General features: G+C 51.2%; 1 protein-coding gene across 1 annotated transcript in view; it reads left to right on the top strand.

Annotated features, from left to right (window-relative positions):
- LOC8034916 (arylsulfatase B) overlaps positions 1–13,150 on the top strand; it is a 72,895-nt gene extending 59,745 nt beyond the window's left edge. The window contains exons 7-8 of the mRNA XM_029978477.2: positions 4,821–5,114; positions 12,678–13,150. Of these exons, the coding sequence (XP_029834337.2) occupies positions 4,821–5,114; positions 12,678–13,150 (767 nt within the window). The remainder of the gene's footprint in view (positions 1–4,820; positions 5,115–12,677) is intronic.
- The last annotated feature ends 339 nt before the right edge of the window (positions 13,151–13,489 follow it).

The raw sequence follows: 13,489 nt of genomic DNA, 5'->3' as shown, positions 1-13,489 counted from the left end.
CAGCTGAGTGGAAGTATAGATCATGCCATCGATGACTTCTACTACCGTAATCAGGAGCCTGCGCAAGTGTTTTGCAACACATGGGTTGCCGGACGTCACTGTGTCTGATGATGGAACTGCATTCACCAGCCAAGAGATGCAAGACTTCCTCAGGCTCAATGCTGTCCGCTTTATGTACACAGCTCAATTCCACCCTGCAAGCAATGGCAGGGCAGTGCGGATGGTGAGGGAGGTGAAGGCGACGCTCAAGAAGCAGTTGGAAGGAGATACTCAGTGCAGAATCTCGTGATTTCTGTTCAAACAGCACACCACCCCCCACTGAGTGACCGGCAAGACACCAGCTGAGCTCATGATAAGACGGAAGTGGCGTTCCCCACTGGACAGGCTTCATCCAGATCGGATTGGAGAACGGGAGAGACCAGACCCGAAGGTGAAGAAGTTCCAACTAGGGGATGCGGTCTACACGAGAAGTTTCATCCCTGGCCCGCGATGGAAAGCAGCAAAGGTGGTTGCCATAATTGGCCCGGTCTCGTACAGAGTGCAGCAGGAGAACGGCAAGATTCATCGATGCCACATTGACCAGCTGCGCAAGGCTTGGCTGGACGTGAGCATCAAGCCAACGAGCCGAGACAATGCTGTTCACGGCCACCCATCACCTGTCGGCAAGAGCCAACGAAACAAGGGCCTTCAGCAAATGCAGAGGTCCATGACCAGCCGACAAGTCCTCCTCCTTGAAGATCGTCAAGACTGCGTCGACCAGTCTCCAGATTGGAACCTTATGTCTATTAACTAACGAGACTGTGCAGCGTACTAAGAGGGGAGGGATGTAATGGGTAGTGACAAGTTTCACTGTTTTCGCTATGTTTAGCGGACTTCGTGTTTTGGTTGGCAACCTTGTTATCTGTTTGTTATCGGATCAGCAAAGTAAAACCTACCAGTCGTAACCAAGACAGCGATATGTTCGGCTCAAGTCATTACACTATGCAACTTCCGGGATGCAAATTTAACTAGACAGCAACCAGACTGCTTTTGCGGTTCTCCTGTGCATTCCTATGGGAAAACGCCAGAACATTTTGTCTCGTCGTCCGAAAATGACAAGAATCACTTTTGTTATTTTCGTGGTACCGAACCGTATGTGTACCTTTATTTACGTTGTAACTGTGTAATTGCTTTAGTTACGCCATTTGTCTTCATCAGTGAACGATATTAACCTTCGCTATATATCAGACCCAAACCTGTGTTCTACTGAAGGTGTGTAAACACAAGCGACGAATATAAGCAAAAGAACAATCGAAAGGAATGTAAAGTGTGTTCAAGGTTCGCAGAATTCTGGTGGCACTAATATATATTGCTAATATGCCAGTCCTGCCACATATATGAAAATGACCCTGTCGTGCATCTTTACGAGGGGTTAAAACATGCAAATCGTAGATAATGAAGTACGTTGTCATGAAAGGCACCTCTTTGTTATTTCCTATTCTGGGAATCTTTTATCGGGCACTGCTTTCTGACTTCTTCGTATTGTAAGATATTTCGAGCGTGCAGGTGATATCTCGAACAAAGAAAGAGCATTTTCGCACACATGCACGAGTAGGGAGAATAAAGCAATAGTTACATATTACAAATCGGAGTATTTAACTTGGCCTTCCTTTATTTTGGTCGTCTACGTACACAGGGATTAAGGGATCCAGTGTTACTGCGTATTTCTTCTCGTCTTGCCAACGTTACTAGAACCCTGAGTTGGGAAACTCACTGTTGAAACATGGGCCGCTGGCGTCCACCGAGATCGAGCTAACTACGACAACAGCGCCACCCTTTATCATTTGTCTTTACTTGGTCACCTTGAACTTTCAGACGCATGTTTTTTTGAGTAAAACCCAACTGAAAAAAAAAAGAAATTGTAGTAACTCTTATTGGGAGTTTAGTACAAATCGAGGGCGCGTGATGTTTTCTAAAATCTTTAGTTTGCAAGGTTTTGCGGCACAATGAATATTGTTTTTATACAACCATGCCTCAGCGGTGATTTCGGGTAGCGCGTCCCGACCTAGGTGCATCTTAGCTTCGGTCGTAATTCGCGGCGCGCCCGCTGGGGAGACGGGGGTGGCGCACCACCGTATCTGTTTCGGCACCATAATGGCCGATTAAAGCCAAAATAAAAGTCATCTGTAGTTCCTGGAGTGGCCGCTGTGAGAGAAATGGCGGCGTTGTGTTCGCCATTAGCTCGGTTCTGGAGGACGGGCCGATGCCACTTTTTTCAGAGCAGTCTGTATGGCAGTTTCCCAACTGAGTGGGTTTAGTAACGTTGCCTCTTGCTTGGTTTTCCAGATGGCTTTTATTCCCTCAGTACTTACATTGCACAGCAAAAAAAAAACAACAAAAAAAAAAAAAACAACAACGCCGACGCCGAGTTTGCGTTAATAACACCCGACGCTGCACATCAATCAATATATGAAGGTGTTCTAGCACTCTGTACGATGACATGAGTTTGACACAAATGGCATGAAATTGGGGAATGTCCAATCTTCTGCTACGTTATAATAATTTGTAATCTATTCGTTAGAGCACTCTTGCGCCAGCTGAACCAATAGCGTACATTATAATAACTCTATGGCGCGAGCAGCCGATACACGCTGTGTACAGTGCTAATCACACTTGTCTATAACGCGCGAGCGAGCGGCTTTCTCCGGGGAGCGCTAGACTGGTGGCATTCGCGGAACTAAGCTATTCACGTGGCGGAACATGGAACGGCCCGCTCGAGGGGTGTCCTGCCCACTCTATCAGCTTGATAAGCGATAAATGTAAAGTGCTTTATGATATATTTTTGTTTTTTGTTTTTTGATGACGAAATCGTTGATACGCCTTCATGTTTTAGTGTGTTTATTGTTCGAGCAATGAATGATGTTTGTAAAAAGCGTGCGAGCAGCCTTCCGCGTTCGCCGCCAGCTGATAGAGTGGGCAGGACGACACCCCTCGAGCGGGCCGTTCCATGTTGCACCACGTGACTAGCTTAGTTTTCGCGAATGCCACCAGTCTAGCGCTCCCCGGAGAAAGTCGCACGCTCGCGCGTTATAGACAAGTGTGATTAGCACTGTACATTCAAACGCGCTATTGCTTGACTGACGGCATCTCAGCCATTTTTCATCCAAATCGTTTTTTGTTTTGTTACGCAAGCTTGTGTGACTCAGCTAGAGCTAGTAGCCTTGGATACTGCTTAGACGCCAATTTTACCGCACAACTCAGGCACTGAGTGCACCATCGCGTCACGCGCCGGCCCACTCAGTCACACAAAGGATTTTTTCAACCTGAGACAGACAGAGATGTAGGCACACTAATGCTAAGGGACAAGGGGCCTTTGTTGGATGCAAAGAAAATTGGTGTGTAGGTTTATAGAACCTTGACCTTGGTCTACCTCAATGGGTGACGAGTCTCCTAGCTGTAGATGATAAATTTAGCCACTTCAGTACCACCGCTACTTGGGGTCGTTAGCGTGCACACGCAGTAGTGGTACACGACCGCCAGCCGGTACGATGCTCATCCAAATCAAAACGGGCAGGGGTAGGGATTGAGCCCAGGATCCTTGGGTTCCGCAGCGCGAGCTTCCGCTCCAGGTTCTCCGAGACAAGCTGCTTCTCTATTCGTGTTGGCGACTATAAATGTCGCGGTCTGGGAAATATGTTTCGGCGGCACAGCCTTAGAGGAATTGTCCGGGAATATTTAGTATTTTATTAAACAATTGAATTATATTGTCATTGCTTTTAGGAATCTCATTCGCTCAATATCCGAATTTTTAATCCTCCGCCGCACAAGTGATTATTTTCAAGCGGAGCTCGACTGCTCAGATTGCACCAGCAAAACATACAGCGGTTTCGCTCGCAACAGCGGAAGCTTTGACATAACATTGGGCAAAGAGTGCCACATCAGATGTTTACTGCTTCCTCGGTAAAATAGCATGGATATAGAAGAGACAATATTTACGCTATTGAGAGAAGCTCAGTTCTATGACAAGGATATTTCTACGCACCATAAACTATGTTTAGCAACACAAGGAATAAGTCAACACCCGCGACTCTGACGTTGCAATGCCTGATGTGATGTCACGACACAACCAACCATGCACACTTGCGACATTTGGAGTGGTTTCGTATTAGTACTTATAAGTGATTTAACCAATATATAACATCCTTTACTGAAAGAAATATCACATCTGGCAATATTTTAGCCATATCTACGTCATATGATAAGCTCAAAACCTTGGTAACTTCCGGGTATCACAGAACAATCCCTTTAAGGCTGCTTCCGAAGGCGTTGTCTTCTTACGGTACAGAAGTTTTTGTGTACCAACAAAAAATCACCAAGACACCTGCGCTTCATATTAAGCATGGCTACCAGTTCAAACAGATAGCTTGGCATGCGACAGTTGAGACACCAATTTTTCGGTTACATATACGTAACGTAAGAAAACGGAAGAAAATTGTGCAGTGTGAACCTGCCTTTCCGGTTTCTTTACGTGGCGTCACTACCAACAGTTGCCACGCCGTGACTTCACAAATCGTGGTCCTGGCCTTTTCCCATTAATGGCCATGGACGAACTTGGTCGTGTGTGTGAAACGCGCAGTTAAAGCTTGGAATCATCGTATTCGTAAGTAAAATATGCCAACTTGGACAGTGTGATAATACTATTACTTCCAACGATGAAAGCAGAATTAATCTCTTTCAAGACGTCATACTGAGTGTGTCTGGCCATTTCTGTAAGGCCCACAGCAACGACACTTTTGAGCGCACGTCGCCAATAGTCGTCCGACCTATTGCTTTTTTTTCAGGCATGGTAGACGCCCTTGACGAGTCAGCAGGGGATGTGCTTGAGGCCCTGTATGAAGCTGGCATGCTGGCAAACACCATCATTGTGATGAGTAGCGCCAACGGTGGCCTCTCCTCCGGAGTCGAGTCCAATGCGGGCAGCAACTTTCCGCTGCGTGGAGGCAAAGGAGCCCTCTGGGAAGGGGGCACCAGAGCCAGCGCCTTCATCTGGAGTCCCCTGCTATATCAGAAGAACAGGGTGTCCGACCAGATGATGCACATCACCGATTGGCTCCCCACGCTTTACGCCGCTGCCCGTATGTTGCTTCTAAAATCAACTTCCAGGTACAGATTTTAAGTAGTGTAAAACAGGAGGTGAGAATAGAAGAAACATTATAAACATACTACTTAAGCTCGTTGCTTCAGGATGGCTGACACTCGAGGTGTTTATGTAAAATTTCTACACGGATGTGCTCACAAAAATTGTACAGTCCTGTGTGAGTCCAGAGTGCAGTCACATAAAGCACTGAATATCCTGACTTGTACAAGTCTCTTCATTGCTTGATCTTGCCGCGGGCGCTCCTATTGAATGCCGGTGATCCGTCGCCATTTTTGACTCATCGCGTATCTCACATCAGGACGCGCACGCTCCTATAGGTCAGTTGTGGATGCTGGTTACGTACCGTAATTTGAGGGCACGTTCCTATTGGTCGACAGATAAATGCCGGCGCCGTGCCACCGCGCTTCGAATCCGTCCCAGCATGCACCATCTTGCGTCTCATCATGCAGCTGGCGGCGGTACTTTGAAACTTGATAAAACCCATCCAATGCTTTAAAGCGACAGCAATTGCTCCGACAACTATTCTAACCCTAATGTATATTTATACATGTTTCACCTACGTATCTTGTACTTTACGTGGTGGAGCCATCACAAGTGCCTGCTAGAAGACCTCTAACATATGCGGCGCGAGGCTCAGGTCGGGTGACGCTGCGCCACCGCCACTTCGGCTATCTAGCAGGCGGTGCTCGAGGCTCATGTGCCACAGTTGTCCTCAGCGCATGCGGCTCATTAGATGGCGCGCGTGATAGCTGGCGTAGCTTCGCAATAGAAAATACCTAAAACAGCTGGCACGGTTATATGGTGCGGCGCTCATTTCACAATCAACTGAACAAGAAATCAATCGTGGAAAAAACCACACAGGGAGTTTGAGTTTTCCTTATACTTTCATTTTGCGATATTGCCGCGCCCAGGGCTGAGAAAGCAACGCTCGGTCACGGACCTCTAGAAAGTTCTCGTTTATTCATGTACCGCACGTAACTTCTATCATTTATTCCTGCTTTTGTTTTCTAGAAAGTGCGTATTCATTCTCGCCCGATCACGCGACGCTCGAGCCGCTTTCGCCGAATCTTCGAGATAGCGACGCACTCTAGATAAGAGGCCGCCCGCGACCTTGTCAAGTCAGTCTCGCCCTAGCGCTCGATTCTGCTGACACGCCGACTTCGACGCCCGCGACGCTCTGCTTTCTTCTGTCTCCTTCTTTATTTTTGGCACAAGTTCGCCACATCAAACGTTATTTATTCCTGTTTATTTCTTGTTTATTAGTCACCACCCGTGACATTCTGGTGGAGGTGCGGGGTACCGCATGCCCGTGCAGCGTTCCCCTCCCAGGACCCGCAGTGCAAGCCCGACTCCAAGCTCACTGAGAAGACCACTCAGCGCGGAACCCGAAACTCGGACCAGCCGCCGCACCAAGGGAGAGGATCCGGAGTACGGTTTGCTCCTGGATAAACCCAAGCCGAAGAAGACGACGATGGACAACCAGTCGCAGGCCCCCGCCGCTCCTGCCGTCGTCTACCTACCCGTCGCTCCTCGGACACCGGCTCCGTTCCACGGCGAACTCCACGAAGACGTTGAAGATTGGATCGACCAATTCGAACGCGTCGCCCGCCACAATAGCTGGACCAACGAGCAACGGCTGCGAAACGTGTATTTCTCGCTCGAGGGGACTGCCAGAAGCTGGTACGAAAATCACGAGTCTTCATTGACGTCCTGGGACATTTTCAAGAGCCAGCTGAAGGCGACATTTGTCAACCAGCACCGCCGAGAGAGAGCCGAGGACTTACTGCGTACCAGGACTCAAGGCCCCAACGAGAGCATCACCGGCTTCGTGGAGGATGTTCTCCGCCTAAGCGCCCGCGCCGATCCTCAGGCTACCGAGGAGAAGAAGCTGCACCACCTGATGAGGGGTGTGAAAAGCGAGATTTTCGGCGGTCTCATCCGGAATCCCCCAACAACAGTCGACGAGTTCATCACGGAGGCGACAAATATGGAACGGGCCTTGCTAGCCCGCGCCAGACACTACCAACGACACCCTGGCGTAACTACTCTAGCGACATCTGGATCCGACCTGGGCACCACCCTCCCCAACATCCGTGACCTTATCCGTGAAGCCGTCCGGGAGGAGTTGAAGAAGTTGCTACCTGCTGCCACAAGCCTGGATACGCCCTCAGTCGCCGAGATTGTCCGGGAAGAACTTCAGCAGGCGCTGCAGCCAGAAGTTCTCGCCAGCGCCGCTCCTGAACCACCGAAGCTGAGCTACGCCGCAGCTACTCGACGACCACCGCCCCCGGCTCACCCGTATACGGCGCCACCTCGACGTGAACCTCTAGCGCCGCAGTATTCACGACGCCATGAAGATCGGGCGTACGTCCGCCCAGAACAAGCTGCTCCACGAAAGACCGACGTGTGGAGGACGGCCGATCGACGCCCGTTGTGCTACCACTGCGGGGAGGCCGACCATATCTACCGTCGTTGTCCCTACCGGCAAATGGGCCTGCGTGGGTTCCACCCGAACGACCCACGCCCGAGGTACGGCGAACGCCTTCACGACATCGAGGAGTACCTCCGACGTTCCCCCTCCCCAGTGTCGTCTCTCCGCCGTGAAGCCCGCTCCCCATCGCCACGATGTTCAGCCTCCCCAGCGCCACGATCCCGCCGAGAGAGCCTGTCTCCCCTGCGTCGTCGGGAAAACTGAGTGCGGCAACGCCTGGAGGTGACGTTGCCGAAAACGACGGAAGCAAACAGCCTCCAAGAACGCCGGAGCGCTCCCACTCTCTCGACGCCCCGCATTGCACCGACGCGCCTGCAACGGTGTCCAACAACCTAAACGTTGTTATCGATGGCCAAAACGCATCGGCACTCGTTGACACCGGGGCTGACTACTCAGTATTGAGTGGGAGGCTCTCTCGCCACCTTCGAAAAGTCACGACGCCGTGGGATGGACCGCAGATACGAACCGCCGGAGGACACCTCATCACGCCTGTCGGAAGGTGCACCGCTCGCGTCGAAATTCACGGCGAGACGTGTCCTGTGAAATTTGTCATTCTACAAGACTGTTCCAGAGACGTCATTCTCGGCATGGACTTTTTGTGTGAATACGGCGCCGTCATCGACCTTGGAGAAAACAGATTGACGCTGCGGACACCTGTTCCGCCTTCAGAGAAACTCCAAACTGCGTCAGCCGCCGTCCGAGTCGCTGCCGACCACGTGAATCTGCCGCCGCGATCAAGTGTTGTCGTACCTGTCGTGACCGATGCAGCTACCCGTAGCGAAGTTCTTCTGGAAGGTAACCTCCAGTTGCTCCTGGGAAGAGGAATAGGCGTCGCACGAGGAGTAGCTGAACTTCAGGATGGCTGCACTATGGTCCTCGTGACGAACTTCCGGAATGAAACGCAACACCTCACGAAAGGTGCAGCCGTTGGCCACGTCGAGGATCTCCGAAACTCCGCCGAAATCGCCGCCATTACTGATGAATCCTCGCCACCTCAGCAAGACGGTACGTCGCCAGCGCAACTCGACATCCACCCTAAGCTTCCGGACCCAAAACGACGGCAGCTGATTAACCTCCTCGCCGAATACCGTGACTGCTTTGCGACGTCGTCGAAGGTACGCCAAACAGCCGTTGCGAAGCACCGCATCATTACCGAGGACGACGCGCGCCCTGTGCATCGATCACCGTACAGAGTCTCCGTTAAAGAAAGGGAGGTGATCCAGGAGCAAGTTCAAGAGATGCTGAACGACGACATAATCCAGCCATCAAGCAGTCCGTGGGCCTCTCCAGTCGTACTGGTTAAGAAGAAGGACGGAACGCTTCGGTTCTGCGTGGACTACCGGCAGCTGAACGCAGTGACGAAGAAAGACGTCTACCCACTCCCCCGAATCGACGACACGTTAGACCGGCTGCGCCACTCTCGATACTTCTCATCGATGGACCTGAAGAGCGGCTACTGGCAGATCGAAGTCGACGAACGGGACCGAGAGAAGACAGCTTTCGTCACGCCGGATGGGCTGTACGAGTTCAAGGTAATGCCCTTCGGACTATGTACGGCGCCAGCAACTTTCCAGCGTGTTATGGACACCGTACTGGCAGGACTGAAGTGGCAGAGCTGTCTGGTCTACCTCGATGACGTCGTGGTGTTTTCCAGCGACTTCGACGAGCACTTGCGACGACTCCGAGCTGTTCTTCAAGCAATACGGACCGCTGGACTCACCCTCAAGCCGTCAAAGTGTCGGTTCGCCTATGACGAACTGAAGTTTCTAGGTCACGTGGTTAGCAACGAAGGCGTGCGCCCAGACCCTGAGAAGACTCGCGCCGTCGCGTCATTTCCGGTGCCGACAGACAAAAAGGCCGTGCGAAGATTCCTTGGACTTTGCGCCTACTATCGTCGCTTCGTTCGGGATTTCGCACGGATTTCCGCACCGCTCACAAACCTCACGAAGGACGCCGAGAGGTTCGAATGGGCCGAGGAACAGCAGCAGGCATTCGACGAGCTGAAGCGACGACTCCAGACGCCTCCGGTTCTTGGACATTTCGATCAGGATGCGGACACCGAGATTCACACTGACGCAAGTAACGCAGGACTTGGCGCGGTACTAGTTCAAGTACAAGAAGGCACCGAACGAGTCATCGCCTACGCAAGTCGGACACTGTCCAAGGCAGAGAGAAATTACTCCACGACTGAGAAAGAATGCCTTGCGGTCGTCTGGGCAATCACGAAGTTTCGCCCGTACTTGTACGGAAGCCCGTTCCGCGTAGTCACGGACCACCACTCGCTCTGCTGGCTTGCGAACCTCAAGGACCCGTCAGGACGCCTCGCTCGATGGAGCCTCCGGCTACAAGAGTTCAACATGACTGTGGTTTACAAGTCAGGACACAAGCACAGCGACGCTGACTGCCTGTCCAGGGCCCCTGTCGAAACACCTTCCGGCAGCAGCGACGACGATGATGACGAGTGCTTCCTAGGGGCAGTGAACACCGATGACATGGCACGACGTCAACGAGACGATCCGGAGCTGCGAGCCTTAATCGAGCACCTGGAAGGGCGCGGCGGTACCGTACCCCGTGTTTTCTCACGAGCCGTGCCGACCCTCACCATTCGACAAGGTGTACTCTACAAAGAGAACTTCGGGAACAACAACTCGCCGTGGCTGCTGGTAATACCGACCGACCTTCGAGGGGAGATCTTTCAAGCATGTCACGACGACCCGACGTCCGGACACCTTGGATACAGCCGGACACTGGCCCGTATTCGTGAAAAGTATTACTGGCCCAAGCTCCCCAAGACCGTCCACCTGTACACACGATCATGCCACGAGTGCCAGCGACGCAAGAAACCTCCGACGAGGCCGGCCGGACTCCTGCAGCCTATTTCTCCTCCAACTGCACCCTTCCAGCAGATCGGAATGGATCTACTTGGTCCTTTTCCGCCTTCGACGTCGGGGAACCGCTGGATCATCGTCGCCACAGATTATCTCACGCGGTACGCCGAAACGAAAGCTCTTCCTTCGGGGACTGCCGTGGAAGTTGCCAAGTTTTTCATCGAGTCCATCGTCCTCCGGCACGGCGCTCCAGAAGTTCTGATTACAGATCGCGGATCATCGTTCATGGCACAACTGACCCAAGAAATCTTCCGACTCAGTCACACCAGCCATCGTCGTACAACTGCGTACCACCCGCAGACCAACGGGCTGACGGAGCGACTCAACAAGACAATCGCCGATATGATCTCTATGTACGTCGACGTGGAGCACAAGACCTGGGACGAAGTGCTGCCCTACGTCACGTTCGCCTACAACACAGCAGTGCAAGAGACCACAGGAGTGACGCCCTTCCAGCTGGTGTATGGCCGGGCGGTGACGACTATGCTAGACTCTATGTTGCCGCACGAGTCAGTCGACGACAGGAGCGATGACGCCCAGGTGGTTGCTCAACGGGCAGAAGAGGTCCGCCAGCTAGCCAGACTACGAATTCAAGACCAGCAACATGTCGACGCTCGCCGGTATAATCTTCGTCGCCGCGACGTCCACTTCCAGCCCGGAGACAGAGTTTGGGTGTGGACGCCGATTCGTCGTCGCGGTCTCAGCGAAAAACTTCTGAAGCGCTACTTTGGGCCCTACAAGATCATCCGACGCCTCGGCGATCTGAACTACGAAGTTCTACCCGACGGAACGCGCCCATCTGCAAGACGTCAGCCGCGACCCGAGGTGGTGCATGTCGTCCGGCTGAAGCCGTATTACGAACGATAGGACTCTCCACTCTCGTCGACGAGTGAACTGTGGACTGTGAACTCCGGCTAGCAATTCTGCTGTCCTTTTGTTTTTTTGTTTTCCGTTTTTGTGCTGCATCGGGACGATGCACTTTTAAAGGGGGGGATAATGCCGCGCCCAGGGCTGAGAAAGCAACGCTCGGTCACGGACCTCTAGAAAGTTCTCGTTTATTCATGTACCGCACGTAACTTCTATCATTTATTCCTGCTTTTGTTTTCTAGAAAGTGCGTATTCATTCTCGCCCGATCACGCGACGCTCGAGCCGCTTTCGCCGAATCTTCGAGATAGCGACGCACTCTAGATAAGAGGCCGCCCGCGACCTTGTCAAGTCAGTCTCGCCCTAGCGCTCGATTCTGCTGACACGCCGACTTCGACGCCCGCGACGCTCTGCTTTCTTCTGTCTCCTTTATTTTTGGCACAAGTTCGCCACATCAAACGTTATTTATTCCTGTTTATTTCTTGTTTATTAGTCACCACCCGTGACAATATCGACAACGGTCTTTTTACGACGCCCTACATTTACATTATTTCAAGTGGAGAGGAGGGGGAGGTAGAGCCTATAACACCTGTCATTTTAAAATAAACAAAAGATGGTTTGACACAAAGTGGATCCATTCTCGCTCTATTTAGCAGGACGAGTTTCCTTGGCACGAAAGTTAGCGAGAAATCTTGTACCTTTTAATGGAGACTACAGGAGGGACATATAATCGCTTTGGAATAAGGACCATATTCTACTCACAATCCTATCGCAATTCCACCTTACATTTCGCGATCCTCAACGTTATCACAACGATCAAAGCACATTCAAAAGACATCATTTTTAAGATATCATTTTTTTGTAATGCTCTTATAAACCCCAATCAATCATCAACTGGAATCGTCTTTTCGCTTTGACCGCAAACGATATTCTGTTGCTTTATTTGAACTTTTTTTTCGGGTAATTTTGTAATCGTGCCAGTGTACCAGTACGGTGCTCATTGTCGGTGACATGTTAAGGATTGCGGAGATGACTGCCTCCAGTGGTATCATTCTGACTTTCTTAGTGCTTCTTCGTATGTGACGCCAAAGGCCGCGGAAGTCAATGAGCGCTGTGCTGAAGGCGGAGCTTCTACTGATGTTTTTGCCTGTCACCGACCATAATATCTTCTGTTCGTACAGAGTCATAAGTCTTCGTAACTAAGTCGTTTACACTCTTATGTGGATGTCTGAACCAGCCTAAACATTCTTCCGAGATCCGGCAAGACCATGATGTATTTTTTTTCTTTCTTTTCAGAAGGCAACCCTTTCAATTTAGGTACACTGGATGGCCAAAACTTGTGGAACCATCTTTCTTACAACTTGCCATCTCCACGCTACGAATTATTGTACAATATCGATCCCATTGACCAAACGTCGGCCATTCGTTTCTTGAACTACAAACTGGTTCTGGGAGAATCTTCCGGCTCAGAAGAAAACGACCACCGCCTTAAAACGCCAGGCAATTCTCGCCCCTATCGGGACCTGGACATCGCCATGGCGCAGTCTAAGGCCGCGAGGGTGCTCAGAAACTTTCACAACAGAGGAATCCTTTTCATGGACAGTAATTGGAGACAGAAAGCTGCACTCAACTGCGGCGACGATGAGAGGGAAAACGTTGTGCCGGGAGCTCCTCCGTACCTATTTGACCTGGCGAAGGATCCGTGTGAAATGCGCAATATTGTACTCATAGAACCCGGAGTGAGTTTACGGCAGTGGTCCTCTCTTTGACGATTTTCTTCTTTGCCTAATTCTTATTTAACAACAACAAAAAAAAAAACTAGCCTGGCTTTGACATTCCTCACGCGCAATGAAGGTGCGATGGCAGTAATGTGCAGCTCCATCCCTACTAAGCAGCTCCCGTTCCCACGCAGTGGAACGCAAGGAGGAAAGAGAGGAGTGCGAGCGCAAATAGTGAATACATCTTTCTTCGCAAAATTCCAATAGCCTTGGTGCAGAGAGTAGGAATGGCTAAACGCGATCAGCGTCGGGGTCTCCCCCTTTCAATTGGAAATGGTGGCTGCCGCCACCTATCATCGAGTCAACCCGTCAACACAAAGCAGACAGAAG

Source organism: Ixodes scapularis, unplaced genomic scaffold (genome assembly GCF_016920785.2).
Source record: "Ixodes scapularis isolate PalLabHiFi unplaced genomic scaffold, ASM1692078v2 ptg001264l_1___fragment_5__unscaffolded, whole genome shotgun sequence".
NCBI classification, from domain to species: Eukaryota; Metazoa; Arthropoda; class Arachnida; order Ixodida; family Ixodidae; genus Ixodes; species Ixodes scapularis.
This window is presented reverse-complemented; position numbering and strand designations above follow the sequence as displayed.